A 22,823-nucleotide genomic window follows, 5' to 3' on the forward strand; every position below is an offset into this window, starting at 1 on the left:
GTTTTTTCAAGGTGGCTGCCTCTCACTGGAGGTCCCAGGAGTTCATTTTGTACCTAACCTATCGTGCAAGCATTTTGAATGTTTTGAAATCTTAAAATCCTGTTTTCTCAGCCTACACTTTGCTGCCATAAGTATTGTCAGCCGGCTCAGCCCAGTGGTTAAGGAAAATAAGTTGGAGCTGTGAAAATGAACAATCTGATAAACATTTTTTGTATATGAAGAATTTAGAGAATTAGGAATGAAAATACCATAGTGATATGTGGAATGCAAGTCATTAAAATTATCTAGCCAAAATAATCAAATTTTGTATTTTATTTTTAGGAGTCCTACAAACAAATAGACGTTTCAACTGAAACTCGAGCAATCCTTCAGGCTGTAAAGCAACTGTGCACTGGAGGAGGATGGTCAAGCAACTTCACCATCAACCACTTTGTTGACATCTTCAAGGGCTCGGAAGCTAAGAAAGTTATGGACAGCGGTATGTTGGAAGAATTGACTTGTTGTTTAAATGTTAGTTTATCGTTTCCATAAGTCCAAAACACAACCCTTGGCACAACTTGTACAGCATCTTTGCCAAGCTGTAACCTGGCAAATTATCTAACTACTACCAGATTACTACTTTAGAGAGTGCCATTAAATAGCGGTGTTGCACCACAACATTTTCCTCCCATCTGACTTCCTCACTTTCAAGAGCAAGTCATAGACCAACACTTCCTTTAAGTGGCTTGTGTTAGCTTTAGGAACATTGGTCTTTCTTTGTAATAGGCTTTTCCTGCGTTGGTGAACTTTTCTTGTAGGTGTGTTGAGCTGATTGTATGTCTGCATATTTATTAATTGGTGACCGGAGCAATATTTTATGTGCTTGGTAGGTTCAAACTTTTCAGCGGTGGGTTCTCGTCATAAGTTTCCTTTCTCCACATGCGGTTCCTAGGTTCTTAATGCTAGGGCTGGGGCAGTTGTGTACCATGCATGAGTTATTTCCATCTAGTTCTGTTAAATTTAAATTCTTCAGTACTCTTGCATGGGTTTTGATTCTATGCAAATCCCCAGATTCCTGGGATTTTATATTCATAAAGAATTCTATGAAACCACTATCATAGGCCCCAACATAGACAATATAGAGGACAGGAAACCTCTAATATGATGATACTCGAATTTTTGGAGCACTCAAAAATTATAGTGTACATACATATGTCGTATGGGCCCAGACACCCCATAGGATCACCCTCTGTGTGGTTGTGTACACTCACCTAGATGTGCTTGCGGGGGTTGAGCTCTGGCTCTTTAGGCCTGCCTCTCGACTGTCAATCAACTAGTGTACAGATTCCTGAGCCTACCGGGCTCTTATCATATCTTCATATGAAACTGTGTATGGAGTCAGCCTCCCATTACATGCCTTCCATCTGTTAATTACTCTGACGCTGAAAAAGTCTGTTCCAATGTCCTGTGGCTCATTTGGGTACTCAGTTTCTACCTGTGTCCCCTTGTTCGCCTACCACCCATGTTAAACAGTTTATCTTTATCTACCCTGTCAATTCCTCTGAGAATTTTGTAGGTAGTGATCATATCTCCCCTTACTCTTCTGTCTTACAGTGTCGTGAGGTGCATTTCACGCATCCTGTCCTCGTAACTCATGCGAACTCATGTCCTTGTAATTCATGCGAGTCATGCCCTCATAACTCGTGTGTGTGTGTGTAATTACCTAAGTGTAGTTACAGGATGAGAGCTACGCTCGTGGTGTCCCGTCTTCCCAGCACTCTGTCATATAACGTATTGAAACTACTGACGGTCTTGGCCTCCACCACCTTCTCACCTAACTTGTTCCAACCATCTACTACTCTGTTTGCGAAAGTGAATTTTCTTATATTTCTTCGGCATCTGTGTTTAGCTAGTTTATATCTATGACCTCTTGTTCTTAAAGTTCCAGGTCTCAGGAAATCTTCCCTATCGATTTTATCAATTCCTATTATTATTTTGTATGTAGGGATCATATCACCTCTTTTTATTCTGTCTTCCAGTTTTGGCATATTTAATGCCTCTAACCTCTCTTCGTAGCTCTTGCCCTTCAGTTCTGGGAGCCACTTAGTAGCATGTCTTTGCACCTTTTCCAGTTTGTTGATGTGCTTCTTAAGATGTGGGCACCACACAACCGCTGCATATTCTAGCTTTGGCCTAACAAAAGTCGTGAACAATTTCTTTAGTATATCGCCATCCATGTATTTAAAAGCAATTCTGAAGTTAGAAAGCATGGCATAGGCTCCTCGCACAACATTCTTTATGTGGTCCTCAGGTGATAGTTTTCTATCTAGAACCACCCCTAGATCTTTCTTTATCAGAATTCTTTAAAGATTTCTCACATAATATATAGGTTGCGTGGGGTCTATGGTCTCCTATTCCACATTCCATAACATGGCATTTATTAACATTAAATTCCATTTGCCAAGTGGTGCTCTATATACTTATTTTGTCCAGGTCATCTTGAAAGGCATGACAATCATCTAAGTTTCTTATCCTTCCTATTATCTTAGCATCATCAGCAAATATGTTCATATAATTTTGTATTCCAATTGGTAGATCATTTATTTAGACAATAAACATCGCTGGTGCAAGAACTGAACCCTGTGGTACTCCACTTGTGACATTTCTCCAGTCCGATACATTGCCTCTGATTACTGCCCTCATTTTTCCATCAGTCAGGAAATTTTTCATCCATGTTAGAAGCTTACCTGTCACCCCTCTAATATTTTCCAGTTTCCAGCACAACCTCTTATGTGGAACTCTGTCGAAAGCCTTTTTTAGGTCCAGATAAATGCAGTCAACCCAAACATCTCTTTCCTGTAAAATCTCTGTTGCTCGATAATAGAAACTGAGTAAATTCGATACACAGAATCTTCCAGATCGAAAACCATACTGTCTGTCTGATATAATATAATTTCTCTCCAGGTGTTCTACCCATTTAGTTTTGATTCGTTTTCCAATACTTTCTCTATTTCACTAGTCAATTAAACAGGTCTATAATTGAGGGGGGTCTTCCCTGCTTCCACTTTTGTAGATTGAAACTATGTTAGCCTGTTTCCACACTTCTGCTACGACTCCTGTACACAGGGATGCCTGAACGATCAGGTGAAGTGGAATGCTGAGCTCAGATGCATATTCTCTCAGAACCCATGGTGAAACTCCATCAGGGCCAACTGCTTTATTCTTACTGAGCTCCTTTAGCATATTTTCCACTTCATCTCTAGACACCTCTATACGCTCTGTATTGTTCTGTGGAATTCTTATTGTGTCTGGTTCTCTGAAGAACTCATTTTGTACAAACACACTTTGGAACTTTTCGTTTAATGTTTCACACATTTCCTTTTCCTTTTCCGTGTATCTGTCCCCCATTTTTAACCTCTGAATATTATCCTTTACCTGCAGCTTACTTTTAATGATAGAAAAAGCCTGGATCTGATTTACATTTGTCTGCTATACCGTTCTCAAAGTCCCTCTCTACCTCTCTCCTTACTGACGTGTAGTTGTTTCTTGCATCTTTGTATCTCTGGTATGTTTGGGGGTTTGGCCTCTTTCTATGATGATTCCATGCTTTTGTCTTTTGATCTCTGGCCCTCTTGCAATTTCTGTTGAACCAACCCTGTTTCCTAGGTCTGCATCTCTGTTTTGTTATGAATGTTTGTGTGCCTTCATCATATATTGTGCAAAATTTGGCATATATCTCATTTACTTCCTTGCCTAGCAACAAGTCTGTCCAATTATACCAAGAAAAAAATTTCTAAGTTCCCTATAGCGTCCTCTCTTGAAATCGAGTTTAACAACTGTTTCACTGTCCCCATTCTCTACTAGATTATATCGCATAGCGTATTTAATGTCCAAGAGGACGTGATCACTCTTTCCCAAGGGAGGAAGGTGCTGGATGTCAAATACCTCCTATTCTTTCCCAGTGAATACTAGATCCAGTACTGATGGAACATCCCCTTCCCTCATTCTTGTGGCCTGCTTGAGGTGTTGATACATGAATGTCTCCAAGTTGAGGTTTACAAACCTGCCTGTCCTAATGTCCTCTGTTCTTGCTGCATAGGCCTCCCAGTCTATTGCCTTAAAGTTAAAGTCCCCCAGTACCAACAATCGGGATTTATCTTTGTCAGCTCTTACCATAATATCTCTCATGACCATTATGAGGCCTTCTCGCTTGTCATCCAGTTCTTCCTTTGTCCATGTGTTGCTTGCTGGTGGGCTGTAGGCATTTAAAATTATCAGCTTATTATCTTGATTACAGAGCTGCAATGCCATTATGTCAATATCTCTAGGGTTTTCAAACATTAATTCTCTTAACTTCAGGTATTCTTTCACCAGCACAGCCACTCCTTTCCCCTTCTTAGTTTTCCTGTCACGTCTCCAAACTGAGTAGCCCCTTTGGAACACGACCTCTTTAAAATATTTTCTTCAAGTTTAGTCTCTGTTAATGCGACAATATCTGGGACTTTGAGCTTGATTATATCTTTCAACTCCAATATTTTCGATCTCACTCCATCTATATTTGTATATTCTATATTCAGGAATATGTTCCCCTTCCATTTCTTCTTTACACCCCTTTCCTTTAATGATTGTGTGTGTGTCTGTGAAGCTGTCTGCGCAGCTTCCCCCTCTCCGGGAGGGGGAACGGAGAGCCTCAGACCCCCCCCCTCCACGCTAGCTATCCATACCCTAGTTCTTTGATTGATGCTAGAGGCTGAGGTCGTGTGCTCCGGCTTCGGTGGTTGTTTCAGCACTGTACCTAGAGTGTGGTGACTGTCTTCTAGGTGGTGCGTGAGCCGGGAGTGATTCTCCAGTATTCGAGCTGAATGTACCTAGGGTTTCCTTCCCTAGGTAGCCCCAAGCCCTTAGGGCTTGGGGCTACCAAAACCCAAGTTCCTTGGGTTCTGGCCCTGCTAGGCCATTTACTGCTTGGTTTTTGGCCGCCCTTTGTGTGCTTGGGTGTTCTGTCTCCCTTGTTTGCCTTAGGGTAAGGGGCAGTTTGCACTGGTGAGGTGCAAGGTACTGCGCGGCTTGTTTTCACCAATCATGGCGGCCGGCTCTGTTCAGCCTGGGTACGCTGTCCTCATGCGGGGTTTTCTTTTTCTTTTTGTTTGTTTGCCTGGTGGGGGTCTGCCTTCGTTCTTGCCCCCAGTGTCCCTTGTGTACTGAGTATTCTTCCTTCTTCCGGTGGTTCCCCCTGCTAGGTCCCCGTGAGTGTACATGTCCCAGGGGTTCAGTTCTTAGAAGGTTGTTTGGTAGACTTGGGCGCCGGTTAGCAGTATCCTGCCCAGGATTACCTGAGCGCAAGTCCTATTATAGTAAATGCTCAGGACCCTGGGAAACCCCTGGGGGCGCTTGGGTTCAGATGGATGTGACCCTGGAGTCTCCCTCGCTTCTATTGAGTTTGAAGGTTGCTCTGTCTCATTGTCTCCGGGTGACTCTCTGTCTTTGCCTCTGTCTGCTGCCTGTGGGGTCGGTGACACCTTCGGCCTGGAGTCCTGTGAGTTTTGTTGCTTATTTGTGACTCGGTTACCCAGTCTTATGCTGACTATGTGGGTGCAGGCAGCACGGGCGTTGCATGTTGAGCTTCAATGGTGGCGACGCTCTTGGTTGTTTGCTCCCCGGGAGCCCCGAGGCTGCCCCATTTTGGTTAGTGTTGGGTCTTGAGTGTGTTGGTTTTTTCGGTTCCTTCCATGCCTCCTTGTCTTTCCCCTGGTGTGGTCTAGTCTGGTCCACCCCTTCCTACCTGTATCCAGATCCTTATTGTCTAGTGGGTTCAGGGTCGGGGCGGGGCTTCGTTGGTTTTGAGACTCTGGCAATCTCGGGGTATTCCCTTTCCGGGGTAGCAACGGGAGACATTCGAGCCGGTTCCTCCAGCCGTGTTGTATAAGTCTGCCAGTGGGCTCCCTTCCTTAGAATTTTCACGGCTGCCCCGGTTTTTTTCTTGTGAGGCTGGGGTTGTGGGGGGACAGTTTGGCTCTGGGGCCTGCCGAGTGGATTCCCGGGGCTGGGGAGGGGCTGATTTGGGTGACCCCTAAGGCCCCGATGGACCCCGCGGGGGGGGGGGGGGGTTCTACCCTCTAGACGGGGCTTGCGGTTACGTGGAGTGGGTTTTTTCCTCCTTCCTCTCCGTATGAGTTGTTGGGCATCGGCCCCTCCTCAGTCTCAGTTCCTTGTCCCTTGAGTCGGCTGGTTCCGTCCTGTCGGTGGGTGCTATTCTCCCTTAATCCCCCCTTTTTCTGTGGTGAGCCCCTATGGCTCCCAGGAGCTTATCGGGCTAATGTATGTTATATTAGACTGGGACATTAGCTAAGGAGTTCAGACCTACCAGGGACCAGCGCCAGAACCTGGCCCCTTCAGAGAGGTTTCAGGGAGCAGTGGCCCTGGAAAACCCCCTTGTGGTTGGAGTTTTCCTTATCTGCCATCGACCGGGGTTAGGCACCCAGAAAGGTAGGCATAACAAAACAAACCCCACATGGTAAAAAACTAAAACAAAAAACCAAACATAGAGGTAGAAACTCCCTACAATCCCAAGGAAACAAGCAAACAAGCAAACATCACACTATACTGCCGTGCCCTCTCTGCCCCGAGAGGGGGAGGTGGAAGCACCGGACCTAACGTACCGGCTGCCTAGCATCAGTTCGTAGGCTAATGTCAACCGGGATAGACACTTCTCTGGCCTCAGTTTCCTAGGCGGTGTTTGCCTTGTGTGGCGTTCACGGCCGTGTGTTGTGTTGTGTGGTGGCCAGGAGTACCTCATCAGTGAACAAATCCACAAGGGCCGTGACGAGGATTCGAACCTGCGTCCGGGAGCATCCCAGACACTGCCTTAATCGACTGAGCTATGACAGGGTTAAAAGAGTTGAAACCGAAGTTTTACTGAACTTATTGGATCCCGTAGCCTCTATGAGGCACAAACCAGGCTCTTACACAACTCCCCCCTGCACCTGAGCTATGTCAATAGGCCGTTCTCCCTCTTCGCCCTTTACATCATTGCACACAGAGATCACACTAACGTGATGCATCAAATGAACAAATCTGTTCATTTGTTTTGTTCATTTGATAGATTTGGGTGGATAGCCAGCGTGAGAGGTCTGGGGCTCCCCCTCCCCCCTCCTGGGGAGGCGGGAGCTACGCAGACAGCGGCGCGGTGACATGTGACATCATACTAGTTTGCTTGTTTTCTGTTGGGGAGTTCTATCAACTATTTCGGCTTTTGGTAGCAATTTTACCCAGAATAGGGGTTTGTTTTGGAATGCTTACTTTTCTGGATTCTTGACCCGGTCGATGGCAGACATAGAATGCTTCCAACCACACGGGGGTTTCTATAGGCCATTGCTCCCCTTGCCTCTCTGAGGGGGCCAGATTCTGGCCGTGGTCCCCGGTAGGCCCTAGAACTCCATACACATAACTGATGCCAAAGTCTGACATTAGCATATCAGCCTGGTAAAGCTCCAGGGAGCCTCCGGGTTTCACCCAGAAAATGGCGTTTCATTACATTCAACGCTGGTTTTTTTAATGCTGTACATATATTCACATGTATTAGTAAAGATGATGACTTAATACTTTTACTTGGTGTTTCTCTACAGGATTTACTAGAGCATTTTGTAAATATTTTTATATTCAATAGGACATAACCGACATTCACTACATGGGAAAGGAAAATCTTGGTCAAGGAATGATGCAGAACGACTGTTCCGGCGTTTGGTTCTAGAAGGCTACCTGCAAGAAGATATGGTAGTAATAAGGGATGAAATGACCTGTGCTTACCTGCGATCTGGATCAAAGAGCGAACAGTTTCTCAGTAATCCGAATGCCAAGGTATCCACCAGATTATTTATCGTTAGAAATATATGTTATATATTTCATTATTGTTATTACTTTCATAACCCAGGTTTGTGGCTCATACAAAGGGCCTTTGTATGTATCGTGCAGCGCTGGCAGAGCCGCTACAGCTTGCTTTCAGTATTGATGTTACTTCCCCCCCTCCCATTATAAGGCATAAAGAGGAGGAAAAAGTAAGGCATTAAATTGTAAAGAAAAAGGTCATAAATGGGGTCCGATCCACATACAAAGATTAATCAGGTGTATTGGGCATAGCATGTTGAGCAGTGTCTTCTATGTTGAAATTTTCACGTTCCGGTCTTGTTCTTACTCTCATGGTGGGTAGAGTGAATAGTTCCGTAATTTGGGTATTTATGTTGGGTTGTTCTATTTTTATGTAGATTGCTTAAAAAAATTGTGATCTTCGTACATCTTGGGTTTTGTCTATTGTACAGGTGCTTTTATTCAACATTTCTCTTGTTAGGGTGATGTCATGGGCTTGTCTCATGTGATTTTTGGGGCACCTGATTGAAGATGACAGGTCAAACACCTCGTCAGCTTGCTTGACATCATACCTGTGTGCTTAGATTGAAGGCTACATCCTTCATGGGGGCAGGTGTACATTTATTCCACGTCTGACTGCTGTAAAGGTTCTCCGTCAAACATATCCACAAGGGCCGTGACGAGGATTCGAACCTATGTCCGGGAGCTTCCCAGACACTCCGGTTCTATATGTTCTCCATCGGTTTCGGGCTCTTTTTAATAAGGAGGTCGGTCGTTTTCTTTGTTTTATATTATATGATTAAGTCTATGTTTTGGTTAGGAATTGTAGTTTGTACTCCTTTGCGGATTATGTCTTTCATTTTTGTTCTTCTTTATTTTCAGTGTTCATGGTTGATTTGTAATATAATTTTATTGGAGGCATTCTGGTTTCTGTTCTTGGTTCAAGATTGTACCATTGGTCCAGGTTTCATCTTATAGTAGTGTTTATTTCTGTATTGCTATATCCATTGCTCACCGACACCTGAGTTATTCTTTCAAATCCCTACTCAAGTTGCTCCATTCAGAGCAGTGGGTAAGGGCTCAACGAATATAAGTGTTGAGAACACTGACTTTGTATCTTTGGGAGCACTCACTCATACCGTTCAGGCATAATCCTATGTTTGTGGGTTTAGAAAGTAAACTGGTGCTTAGAGAGGCCCCTGTTTTTGTTATTAGTACATTCAGGAATGGCAGACTGTTATTTTCACTATTTTTATGAATAAAACAAAGTACTGATTTTATCTCTAAGAGTGCTTTTTAGGTTGGTTAGTTCAAGTGTGTCTTTTACTATGACGAATATGTCATCTACATAAGGGCAGTATACCATTGGTTTTTGCCTACTACTGAAGACTCGCTTCGATGATCCCCATGTAAAAATTAGCGAATAACACACCTAAGGGGAAGTCCATTGCTACTCTGTCTATTTGTAGATACATGTTACCTTGCGGACTGATGCAAGAGCACTAGTCAGAGGGATAGAATCCCTAAACAAGAAAATAATCAATACAGAATATGCAGTCATATTCAGTGAATTTACTGCCAAAACGCTGCGCATACTAGTGGCTATACAAGAATGTAATTACTGTGCTATGTATCCTCACAATTACAATGTACCTTCTTGTATATATATAAATAAATAAATAAATAAATAAATGAAACATGTATAAATGATAACCTGCTGCCAGTTTACACCAATATTGTGTTTATATAAATATTCTGAGTTCTTGTAACTTGCAAACTTTTATTAACAGTTTGAGTTTGAAATGAAGAATTCTGCAAGCAATGAAAGCAAACCAGATGCTGACGCTCAAACTGAAGATGATGACGATGAACTGAAACAGTTGCAAAATGATTGTTATGCAGCTCTTCTTCAAACTGTTAAAGACCTGGCAGCACAGAAAGGTGTAAACTATACAAACATTATCAACATGGTTGCCCTTAGGTATGTTGTCATCTCACCAGGAATATTTTGTTTAATCATTAGATCCTTGATAGACTTTAAAACAAATAGAGTAATTATTCCAGTAATGGCATTGTTTGCTCTCAGATATTGACATTACTCTTCCAAGTGCATCTGTATACTTCACCTTGCCACAGCACCTAATCTATTATTGAATTAATTTAGTTTTGCCTGAGTGAAAGGTTAAGGAATGAGAGAGAGTAATATTTTGATGAATATTAATTATAGAAGTTATTGGTGAGTAAAAGTAAGATGAACAGCTGGATAAGTAAAGAATGTGCTTAATACACACAGAAATCACAACAGCGTGATACGGAGCACCACTTGGTTTCCGAAACCCTTGGGGACGAGACCCATCAGTTATCGTGTAAGTTCGTAAACGAGAATGGAGGAAAATGGACAGAGAATTTTTTTTTAAATTTAACAAAAAATTCCATAGGGAAAAAATCGACAGATTCCTAGCATAAATGCAACAAATGAAATAAAGTTCATTGTGTAATTGCGTTCACTCACCCCCACCCTTCCCTCACCCCCACCCTTCCCTCCCTCATTGCTTCTCTCTCACTGCATCTCCCCCTCACTGCCTCTTCCCCCCCCCCATCACTGCCTCTCCCCCTCCCCCTCACTGCCTCTTCCCCCCCCCCCATCACTGCCTCTCCCCCTCCCCCTCCTCTGCCTCTCCCCCTCTTCACTGCCTCTCCCCCTCTTCACTGCCTCTCCCCGTCTTCACTGCCTCTCCCCCTCATTGCCTCTTTCCCTCACTGCCTTTCCCCCCCTCACTGCCTCTCCCCCTCAATGCCTCACTGCCTCTCCCCCTCAATGCCTCACTGCCTCTCCCCCTCATTGCCTGACATCCCTCCCTCACTGCCTTCCTCATAACATGAGAACAGCAGGCTATGGAGGAGGGGGAGCTACTAACAGGGTCTGGAACTACTAACAGGGTGGAGGCTGTATAGAGGGGGACATGTCTGTCAGCGCCTGCTCACAGATGCCAACTGTGCAGAATTCATAAATAAAACTATATTTGTTTAATTAATAAATAGGAAATCATATAATATGTTAATGATTAATAATGTATATTAATATATGAAAATTAACATATTTTGGCATAAATATTTTACAACTAAGATTAAACTTTGTAATACAATATGGGCGATAAGTTTGGCAACCATCGCCTGGTCAGCAAATCCTTCCTTACTGCCTCCCTCACCACTCCACCAACGGAGAGGGGGAGAATTAGTGAGAGAGGAGAAATAGTGGGAGAGGGGGAGAACTAGTGAGAAAGGGAGGGAGGGGAAGGTAGGGAGAGATGCTAGGAGGGAGAATGGGAGAATTAGGGAGGGAGGGAAAGGCAGTCAGGCACCCAGCCTGCTTGCCTGCCTTTCCCTCCCTCCCTAATTCTCCCATCCCCCCCTCACTACTTCCTTCCTGCCTACCTCCCCCTCCCTTTCTCACTAATTCTCCCTCTCTCTCTAATTCTCCCCCTCTCTCTCATACTGCCTTCCATCTAGGCTCCCCCATCCACCCACCAGTCAGCCAACACTGACGCAATGCGTACATTTGGAGCCGATATGGTGCACAGATGTTTCTTGATTGTGCAGATATGTAAAACAAAATTACAGAATGAACTCTCCAGTCTTGTGACAAATCAAAATAATAGGAATAATAGGCCGTGAATCTGTGAAATCACAGGGTAGAAGGCGGCAAACTGGACCATTTCCCACCCATCACCACGGGCCGGCGCGGCGCTTGGCGGACCGCTTCCTAACTGAACTTTGTTCGTGTAGCATGACTCCCCAACCCCAATCGGGGAAACTGGAAGTTTCGGATAACTAAAGTTCGGAAACCAAGTGGTGCTCTGTACATCAAATGAACAAATCCACAAGGGCCGTGATGAGGGTTCGAACCTACGGCCGGGATGATCCCAGATGCACCTTGGTCGACGGAGCCACGGCATGGTCAAAAGAACCCTCATCACGGCCCTTGTGGATTTGTTCATTTAATGTGCTTAATAGTGTGATAACTAGCAAAGGTATGTGAAGGTATGTTTGTCTGGCAGGAAATTGAGCAATTGGAAAATGTGTGATGTGTGCAACTTAGGAAGGGTAGTTGTACAACTGGAGGATTCCTAAAGGTATGTTACTGATGCAAAAGATAATTGAATAGAATTTAGGAAATATTTTGTGAAATGCTATAATATATATATTATATAAATACTTAAATTCAGATTATGAATGATTAATGCTTGTATGTGTGTCTGTGGTAACACAGATGTATTCACAAATAGTAATTTTATCCATATATATTTATACAAATAACAAATCTGATTAAAGTCTTTTATTAAATGTGATCAGATTAATGTCTCGGTCATTGCCCGAGAGTGAAGACGAAATGCTCAAGATTCCCCACGTAACGAAAGCCAATTTCGACAAATATGGTCAAGCATTGCTGGACATTACTCAAAGATATGCTGCCCAGAAACTGGGTGAGTTTGGAATATGGCCTCAGTTAGATATTTTGTATCATAATACATGCACTTTTAAAACTTTAGTTGTAAATATTTGTTGGCATCACAAATAAATTTAATCTATGCTTTGAGAAACATTAAAAAATATGATCTAATTTATTTGATGTGAATATGTAGACTGGAGTAAATTTAAACCTTTTGTGTGTGTGATTTTATTTCAATAAGTAGAACAGAGAGGAAATCTAAAAATTATATGTCATGTATTTTTACTGCAGTATTTCTCTATCACTGTCACATAATTGTTATGGTGTCTTGAGCTTGATTGAGTGATTTATAGTGGAAATTGTTGACAAGTTTCCTGTATAGCATCACTGGAACAATTCTGGAAGAGAAATGTGAATTTTCTGTGGGGTGCCCCTACAGCTCCCTGGAGCTTATCGGGCTAATGTATGTTATATTAGACCGAGACATTAGCTAAGGAGTTCAGACCTACCAGGGACCAGGAGCCAGAACCTGGCCCCTTCAGAGAGGTTTCAGGGAGCAATGGTCCTGGAAAACCCCCCTTGTGGTTGGGTTTTTTCCTTATCTGCCATCGACCAGGGTTAGGCACCCAGAAAGGCAGGCATAACAAAACAAACCCCAATGGTAAAAAACTACCAACAGAGAGGTAGAACTCCCTACAATCCCAAGAAAACAAGCAACCAAGCAAGCGTGAGACACTACTGCAGCGCCACTAGTCCGCACAGCCCTCCCCTCCCCAAGAAGGGGAGGGGAGGGGAGGGAGGGCTCCAGTTCGTAAGCTAATATCAATCAGGACAGATGCTTCTCTGGCCTCAGTTTCCTAGGCGGTGTTTGCCTTCAGGACGCTCACTGCCGTGTTTTGTGTTGTGCGGTGGCCAGGTGTTCCTCATCAGTACCGGGGCTGCATGAGCTTAATGGCTTCCTTCCCTAAGCGCCCTGTGAGTACTGCCCCTGCGTGACAGGGTTATCTTCCCTGGGGCGTTCGGGAACAATTCTCGTAGAGGTTCTTGCTGCTCGGCATTTGCCTCGTCCTTGTGGCCAGCTGGGGCTTGGGGCCCTTGTTTGGCCCTGGGTAGGGACTGGTATTGTGCTGGTTAGGGCGCCAAGGAGTTGCGTGACCTGCTACCTATGCGGCGATCGGTTCCTGTTGCCTCTGGAGATGGTGTACTTTTACAGGGTTTTTCTTTTGTTTTTATTTTCATTTGCCTGGTGGGGGTCTGCCTAGTGTGGCTATAGTTCCACTGGTAGTATTTGGTGGCCCTCTGCTAGGCCCCCGTGATTGTACACGTCGCAGCGGTTTTGAGTGTTCACATCTACCCCTTGTTAGCTTTGGGTGTTAACTGGTTAGCAACACCTTGCTTAGGCTTCCCATAGCAGTCAGCCTACGAGCCCTGGAAAACCCTGTCGGGGCTCAGTGAACTACTGGATGTGTCTTCCGGATTCCAACCCATCTTGTGCTGGTTCGTTGGTTGCTGTGCCCTTGTCTCAGGGTGACAGTCGCCTCTTTTTACCTTCGCCATGCTGCCTGTTGGGTCACTGACACCTTGACCTGGAGTCTTGCGAGATGTGTTCTCTGCTTGTTCTCCAGTACTCTTCTGATGTCCTTACTATTCAGAGTACAGGCGGGATCCGTGTTGCATGCTCTGTTTAGGTTGCTGCAACATGCTAGGTTGGTTTCCCACCTGGATGCCCCAGGATCGCCCTCCTTTGGTTTCTTGGCATGGCCACCAGGGCAGCATTGCGGTTTGTTTACATGCGCCTGAGAGTGCGAGCGAGCGTCTTGGGTGAGTTTTTCACCTCCCTTCAGGGGGTTTTATTCCCATGTTGTCGTTTCTTTGCTTTTCTGGTGTTTTCTGCCCGTTTCCTGTTCAGTGTCTCTGGCTGTTATGCTTGCTCCCACACCTTGTCCCTCAGTTTAAGGTCTGTTTTGACCGTTTTCCTGGGGAGTTCTGTCTGGGGGCTGTGCTTTGCCTTTCTATGGTGTATCTCCGCCGGCAATTGTGGTGGTTTGGGCTCCCCTTGGTTCGTTTCCAGGTTCCTTGGGGTTCTTTGGTTTCATTTCGGAGGTTTCTTCCTCGTGGGCCCCCTTTGTGGGTTCACAGAGGCTTTGTTTCCTCGTGTGTGACCCGGTTCTGCCTTCTGGAGTTCCGGGGTCTTCCTGGCTTGCAGACTGATCATTTTGGATCTTGGCACGTGTTGTGGTCGTGCTGGGACTTTGAGGTATTGTTGTCGAGGTGGGCCTTTTGATGCAGTTTTGTGCCTTCTTCGCCTGGTCGGCATGGTGCTCTCTGCCCACTGGTCGGCGGCTTGTAATTTTCTTTTCACGTGTATGTGTGTGTACTGTGTGTGTGTGTGTGTGTGTGTGCACAAATGTATGTGCATACACACGTGTGTAATTACCTAAGTGTAATTTCTTAAGTGTAGTTACAGGATGACAGCTATGCTCGTGGTGTCCCGTTTTCCCAGCACTCTTTGTCATATAACGCTTTGAAACTACTGACGGTCTTGGCCTCCATTTGTGTAACATACCCTGTGTGTATGTGTATGTGTATATACATAATATGTATATATGTGTATGTACATATGTATGTATGTCTGTTCCCTTCTCTGTTGACGGGGTGCTGGGGGAGCAGCTTGCTCTGTTGACTCTCGCATGGTCCCGCAGTTAGTGGGCGCTTTTGGTTGTCTTACTGCCTCTGGTGGCGGCGGTGGACGGCTTCTCTCCTTTTGAGGCAGTTCAGGGCTGGCGGGGTGGGCTTCTTTCCCTGCGCTTCATCATGTCATCTTAGTGGGTGCATTGGACATGGTCAAACCGCCCCATCTTTCTGGAGTTCCCGTCTACTTTTTGCAGACATGGGCCTGTCGAATCTGCGGTTCTTCTGGACTTCTTCAGCCTGCACCCTGGAATCTATGCCCTCATTGGAGGACTGTTGTCTCTTGTCCAGCTTCTGTTGGGGCTGGGTGCCTGGATGGTGGCCCTAGACCTCCAGGTCAGTCTTAGCACGTTCCTCTCCAGTTTTCTGGGACTGGCACAGTTGGTGGTGGGGCTTCAGGCTTGTCATTTTTGTTGCCTTCTCTATTTTGTAATTGGCACTTTGTGTATTTTTGCATCTTTACCGGATCTTGGTGCCCTGTCTGAGTCTGCTTGGGATTTGGTGTCAGGTCTATCTCGACGACTGGCTGGTGTGGGCTCCCAGTCGGTCTGCTTGTCAGCTCGCCAAGGGTGTGGTTCTTTTCAGATCGCCGGGTTTGGTTTCCTGGCTGGGCCTTGTTTAGGGCTCTTGGGCCGCTCCTTGTCTTTCCCTACAGAAGTGTTGCTGCAGCTGTGGTCCCGCCTTCGGCTGTTCATGAAGGGGGTCCCGGGTTGCTCAGCGGTTGCTCGAGCAGTTGTGCGGGAGTCTGAACTTCAACGTGCTGGTCTGCCCGCGGGGTCGGGTTTGGCTTCGGAGTCTGTTTGGTTCCTTCGGAGACTCCCCTTCCGCCTCTCTTGCAATCGTTGGGTTCGTTCCTCCGGGAATCTTGTGTTGTGCTGCATCACCAGCTTCCTCTTTAGGGTTTTTGGGTTTCCGTGCCTTGGCACCTCCCCGAGCCTTCGCTCGATGTGTTCATGGACGGGTCATCTCTTGGCTGGGGCTTCGTGACCAGTGCTCATAAGGTCAGGCAGGGATGGTGGGGTCTGTCCATCCGTCGGCCTCACAGCACGGTTCGGGAGTTCGTGGCTGTCTGGTTTGCACTTCAGAGGGTTTAGGTCACTCGGTGCTCTACCATTCTGCTCCATTCAGACTGTTCTCTGGCGGTTCTTTGCCGGAACCGCAGAGTTTCTCTTAGGTGTTGACCTTTGGGGCTGGTTCCATTAGAGTTGCTCGTTTGCTGGACTCGGGGTTTGGCTAACCGTCAGGTTCATGTCTGGGGTGTGTCCTGCGTCCTGGCGGACAGCTGTCTTGGTTCATTCCTCTGTTCGCGGATTGGCCAGTTGTCGCAGACTCGTTTCGTTGGCTCTGCTGGATGTATAGACTCCTGGCCATGGACGTCTTTGAGTTGACGTGCTCTAAGTGTCGCCCGTTTTATGTGGCGCCCTTACCCGCCTGCGAGGCGTTCACGGTGGATGCTCTTCGGCAGGACTGGTCGAGGTGGGGGTACTTGTTCCTCTTCTCCCGGTCCAGCTCTTGCTTCGGGTTCTAGCTCGGTTGGAGTCTTTTTCCCATGAGAGTAATCCTTATGGTTCCTTAGTGGCTGGCCCAGCTTTATTTTGAGACGTTGCTTGATAGGTGTCCGAACCCGGGGCGCTTTCCCGTGGCTCCGCCTCTTTCGGCAGGTCGGATCGATCCTGTATGTGACTGGTCCGTCCTTCTCCTCAGCTCTTCGTGTCTGGTATTTTGACGCGGGTATCACCATCTCTGTGGTGATCAGGTGGCTTTGTTGGCGGTGTCCCACCTACGAGCTTCGAGGTTATTGATGCTTGGTTGGTTCAGCCGGGGGTGCGTCCTGTGTTGTCTGGTTGCGCTTTTTTGCCGTTACCTGCGTACCGTGTCTGGGGATGTGCTTTGGGTTGATCTGGTTCCCCTCATTCCCTGTTTCAGGGCTCGGGTCTCCCAGGTCGTCCGCAGAGTTTTTCCGTCTTCCAGCCTGCGGTCTGTCCTTGCGCCCGTGCTGTTCGGACGTTTGCAGCTTTTGCTGCTGTGTTGGTGACGTCTAAGGCTCATTTCGGGCGCAGGGATTTGAGGGTCCCACAGGTTCTTGGCTGCCCATTCTTTATGCGCGTCTGCTCCTGTGCGTTCTTGTTGCCTTGGGTTGCAGGTTGCAGCCTGTTGTCTCGGCTTCGCATTGCGAAGTTTGTGGCGGCCGCCTCCCGGGTTAGCCCTTTCTTTTTCTTCTCTTTGGGTATGAAGCTCCAGGGAGCCGTAGGGGCTCCCCACAGAAAACCAGCATTGAATGTAATGAAACACAATTTTCTGGGTGAGCCCCGGAGGCTGCCTGGCAACTCTCCCTCCCACCGGTCGGCGTTTTTTTCGCATTGGTTGAAGCATAACTTCCGAACTGAAGCTAGGCAGCTGGCGCGGTAGGTCCGGGGCGGGAAGGGCTGTGCGGACGATCGATGCGGCAGTAAAGTGTGATGTTTGCTTGTTTCCTTGGGATTGTAGGGAGTTTCTACCTCTCTGTTCATTTTTTTTTTTTTTTAGTTTTTACCATGTGGGGTTTTGTTAGGGCCTACCTTTCTGGGTGCCTAACCTCGGTCGATGGCAGATAAGGAAAACCCCAACCACAAGGGGGTTTTCCAGGGTCATTGCTCCCTGAAACCTCTCTGATGGATCCAGGTTCTGGCGCTGGTCCCTGGTAGGTCTAAACTCCTTAGCTAATGTCCCGGTCTAATATAACATACATTAGCCTGATAAGCTCCAGGGAGCCTCCGGGGCTCACCAAGAAAATGGTGTGTCATTACATTCAACGCTGGTTTTTTTATGTAATCTTTTGTTTGTGAAAATTGTTAGTGATTTACGATTTGAAACTGGCTTCTTTAATGTGAATACAAAAGCTATGATATAGGATGATTCTCGTTTTTCATGATAGTGTTTGTATGAATAGTGTTGACCAACAGTAATACTAGTAGTCAATCATAGAATATCAAGTTAATTTACTATATAAAAGAATCAAATTGGCTTTAAGTATTTCAAAAGAAACTTTTCTGTGCTATCCCTCTTGGTAGCCTCCCGACCCATATGGTCTATTTGGAGCACAAAACTCGTTGGGCTCTGGTACCCTGCTCCCTCACCATGACAAGAATCTTTGCTACTTAGTCATACCACAGATTTTGATGAGAAAAATGAGGAGAATTCACTGACTACCACCAAGCAACCAGCTCACTACTACACAGATAAAAATATATAAATTTTCAATCCCTTCCACTAGCAAAAAATAGATGCTGATAGGAAAACCAATTACTGCTCTGCTTGCTATTAAATTGCCCATTAGCCAGTACGTATGAACACCATGAGATGGCAACACCCTATGTGCCAACAGGGTCATGGTTCTCTCTTGCTGCCTCAAGTCCACCCATTTCACTTGCAGTTCTGTAGACTGATTCACTCAAGTTCCTGGTTAGATATTCTGATATCAATGCCTCTTTGTTCCGAGTTTCTTTCTCTGACCCTGACTGTTAAAGTCTGTCTGCTTTCAGGGTGACCTTTTCTGTCATAGTCTCAGTGCGGTTCATCAGTAATAAGTTGCACTCCTACCTTGGCAGTACCTTAGCAAAATATGCTCCTCTTGCATCTAGGCTCCCTTTTTGGTCCTTACTTGTTATGAGGTTTAGTTCATGAAGCTAGTAAATGCTATTCTATCCTGTGGCTTTGCTGGCCAAGGCATTATGACCTTTTCTTCAGGGTCAGAATCTGATTTTGCTCTGCAATTTTACAAGATGTGGTGTGTTGAGTTTCTTGACTTCTTATATGTTGCCTACACCATTCTTCTAGTTGGTTAGAGGGTTGTTTTCTTTTGCGTGTGTGTGACATTTGTCAGATGTGGACAAACCTTTGGAGGAAGCACTTTTAGAGCTTCCATCCCATAATGCGGTTGCAATTCTGTGTTTTTGGATGCTGCTTACCTTGAGGTTACCTTGAGGTGATTCCGGGGCTCAGCGACCCCGCAGCCAGGTCGTCGACCAGGCCTCCTCGTTGCTGGATCGGTCAACCAGGCTGTTGATGATCGCAGCTGCTTGCAGCCTGATGTATGAGTCACAGCCTGGTTGATCAGGTATCCTTTGGAGGTGTTTGTCAAGTTCTCTCTTGAACACTGTGAGGGGTCGGCCAGTTATGCCCCTACTGTGAAGTGGAAGCGTGTTGAACAGTCTCGGGCCTCAGATGTTAATGAGTTCTCCCTCAGAGTACCTGTTGCACCTCTGCTTTTCAACAGGGGTATTCTGCACATCCTACCATGCCTTCTGGTCTCATGTAATGTTATTTCTGTGTGCAGGTTTGGGACCAGCCCCCTCTACTATTTTCCACGTGTAAATTATTATGTATCTCTCCCGTCTGCGCTCAAGAGAATACAGATTTAGGCTCTTTAGTCGGTCCCAATAGTTTAGATGCTTTACTGAGTGAATTCTAGCAGTAAAGGATCTCTGCACGCTCCCCAGATCAGCAATTTCTCCAGCTTTGAAAGGGGGCTGTCATTGTGCAGCAGTATTCCACTCTAGAGAGCACTAGCGTCTTGAAAAGTATCATCATCGGTATAGCATCTCTGGTGTGAAAGATTCTTGTTATCCATCCTGTCATTTTTCTTGCAGCTGTGATGGTTACTTTATTGTGTTCTTTAAAGGTAAGGTCTTCTGACATGAGTACACCCAAATTTTTTACATTGCCTTTTCGTTCTATGGTATGATTTGACTGCATTTTGTACATCGTTTCCGTTTTTATATTTTCCTTTTTTCCGTAGCGCATGAGCTGGAACTTATCTTCGTTAAACATACACATATACAAATGTAACGTATATTCTACTTCTATTGCCTCTATTACTCTGCCTGTTAGGTTCAGAAATACTTTTATCCTTGGGCATGTGCTTTCTGTGAGCATTTTACTCTGTTTTGGTTAGTCCACCTTCTCATGCAGTAGCATATCAAGCTGGCCATGTTTAGAGATAATGTCTTGTAGGTTCAGCTTCTGAGGCTCCTGCCTGAGCTGGTTTGTGTGGTTTCCAATCTCCCAATGTTTTATATAGAGTATGTTAAGCATCTAGTTTTGAACACCAGTTCCAAGTGTACTCTGGCCTCCTCTGCTATCTCTGCTTTGACCATTGTGTGTCCCATTTGCCCAATCTTGTTCAACTCCCCAGTGGATCCTAAATAGCTTCAGACCACAAATCTGCACCTCCCCTTGTTCCCCTTCCTTGTGGGTTGTACTTGTAATGTGTATCACAAAACTGTGTAGTGTATATATATATTTCCAGCAAGGGCTGCTTATAAAATTTGTTCTTGGATTACCTTCAGAATATTGAAATTTTATGAGTGTTAATGGGTTTTACAGTAATCCTGAGTGACCGAGTAGAAGATGGAGCTTTTGATGATGGCAGCTATGAAGAGGATGATGAATTCTCAACTGGGTGGCTAAGCTCAGTGAGTGCCCCGGTATCCAATTCATCACCTTATTTTGGAAGAGGAAATTCTAGAAGGAAGTTTGGCAGAGGGTAAGACAGTATTCGTATTTTTGGTTTATCTAAAAGCTTTGCATGTTTCCAATGGTATTTTAACACTGAACAGTCATGTCTCATTAATACAAATTGTTTTGTTTCCAACAATATTATCCATCATGTCATAATGTTATAGCACCTAGATCTTTTTGGACGCAAGAAATACCACCTTCAGTACAATGACGATTTATTTGTTTCCATGTTCATTTGTCATAACATTATTTCTGGAAATAGAATATGTATAATGTCTGTCTGTCTTTTTTCTATCTCTCCTTCATGGCTCCTGCTTTCAGAAAGTGTTTATAGTACAATATCTGCAAAGTTCTGAAATAAATATTTGGAGGCAAATACATTATATGTAAAGTACCATAATACACAGTGGAAGTAGATTATATAAATGAAGCTACAGAATGTGGGCACCATAGAGTTAACAAAGAAAAATACCTTTGGAGTAGGTTAATAGTTACTAATAAAGTGAAAACAAGTAGTGTACTGATTCAGTAAAAACGTGAAGAGTTGCTCTTATGAAACCTTTCAGATCAACCCCATAGTCTCTGCCCAAACCACCTATCTGTGCCCGCTAAGGCCACTGACTGCCATGTCAATGATTGTTGTCTTTAACCACTGCACTGCGCAGAGTGCCCTGAGGTGCTGGATGAAGGGTGCACAGAGCACCATGTGGCATTTTTAGGTAAAGGGAGCAATTCAAAACTCTCTCGGGTACAGGGAGGGGGGAGGCTGGAGGGCCTGGTAGCTGAGTGGACAATGCTTGGGACTCATTATCCTATGGCCCGGGGTTCGATCCCCAGTTGTGGCGGAAACAAATGGGCAGTTTCTGTCACCCTGATGCCCCTTTTACCTAGCAGTAAATAGGTACTTAGGAGTTAGACAACTGTTTCAGGCTGCTTCCTGAGGATGTGTGTGTGAGTGTGTGGGAAAAATAATAGTTGCTTGATTGACAGTTAAGAGGCAGGTCGAAAGAGCCAGAGCTCAACCCCCACAAGCACAGCTAGGTGAATACAGGGCTCACATCCTGTGCCTCAGGACTCATGTAAACAGATGCCATCTTGGAAAAAATCGTCAGCATCCGTACTGGCTGTGAGAGCCTTAGTACTGAGAGAGCGATCAAGGCTGGCATGCACAGCATTGCTGTGCAGCTAGGGACCACAACACCACTTAGTACAGTAATGATGAATAAAATAGATAACTGAAATTATTTTGCATTGATAGTGTTATAGATGATCCTGACTGTGATAAAGACTATGTACAACATTCAGATATCAGTGAACACAATGTTATTTATGATATTCATAGCATGAGGTAGAGAGACATAGCACCCAGCAGTTGTTTCCAGCATCTATGCATCATGAAACGACCTTATGTTCAGTCACCAATGTTCATTTTGTTAGGGAATGGATTCATATTCGGGATTTTTTGAGAGGAATGTGATAATAATAGCGCTTTTGTAGTTAGTCATAGTGTGGGGAATTTTCCCAGCAGGAGTTTACTTGTGTACTATCAAATTACAGGGGGTACCTCAGTTTAAGAGTTTAATCTGTTCCTGGAGACAGCTCGTAATCCGAAAACTCGTAAGCTGATGGGAGCCGGTCGACCGAGCAGACAGCACACTGGACTTGTGATCCTGTGGCCCTGGGTTCGATCCCAGGCGCCGGCGAGAAACAATGGGTAAAGTTTTTTTCACCCTATGCCTCTGTTACCTAGCAGTAAAATAGGTACCTGGGTGTTAGTCAGCTGTCACGGGCTGCTTCCTGGGGGGGGGAGGCCTGGTCGAGGACCGGGCCGTGGGGACACTAAAGCCCCGAAATCATCTCAAGATAACCTCAAGAAGCTAATATCCCCATAAGAAGTACGTAATGGGAAATGAATTAATCCGTTCCTGACTTCCCAAAAACCTCACTTCAAAACTAAATTTATACCTAATTCATATAAATCTACACTACAAAAGTATGTTCAAGTTATTACTTACCCTTGCTGATGACTGCTGTTGGCGTATGGAAGATGGTGAGGAGGGGGGAGGAGAAAAGGTGTTACTGTTTGGAAGGGGAGTACAGTACTGCCTACAAAGTTCAACAACACGTGCACCATTTTCATGCTTCCGAATGATCTCTTGTTTTTCCTCTGTTGTCATCCTCACATGCAATTTCTTGCCTTGATCCTTACCACTGGCTTTCTTGGGACTCATGGTGAGATATATAATAACAACTTTTCTGTGAGGAGCCCCTACGGCTCCCTGGAGCTTATCGGGCTAATGTATGTTATATTAGACTGGGACATTCACATGGGGCATGTACA

At 45.3% G+C, this 22,823-nt stretch overlaps 1 protein-coding gene across 7 annotated transcripts in view; it reads left to right on the forward strand.

Annotated features, from left to right (window-relative positions):
* The window catches only part of LOC123763900 (recQ-like DNA helicase BLM), a 134,690-nt gene that overhangs the window by 108,787 nt on the left and 3,080 nt on the right, over nt 1–22,823 (forward strand). For all 7 annotated transcript variants that reach the window (XM_069330137.1, XM_069330141.1, XM_069330140.1 and 4 more), the window contains 5 exons: nt 322–478; nt 7,646–7,836; nt 9,633–9,823; nt 12,196–12,326; nt 20,348–20,507. In XM_069330137.1, coding sequence (XP_069186238.1) covers nt 322–478; nt 7,646–7,836; nt 9,633–9,823; nt 12,196–12,326; nt 20,348–20,507 — 830 coding nt within the window. The remainder of the gene's footprint in view (nt 1–321; nt 479–7,645; nt 7,837–9,632; nt 9,824–12,195; nt 12,327–20,347; nt 20,508–22,823) is intronic.

The sequence above is a fragment of the Procambarus clarkii genome, chromosome 23, assembly GCF_040958095.1.
Source record: "Procambarus clarkii isolate CNS0578487 chromosome 23, FALCON_Pclarkii_2.0, whole genome shotgun sequence".
Taxonomy (NCBI): domain Eukaryota; kingdom Metazoa; phylum Arthropoda; class Malacostraca; order Decapoda; family Cambaridae; genus Procambarus; species Procambarus clarkii.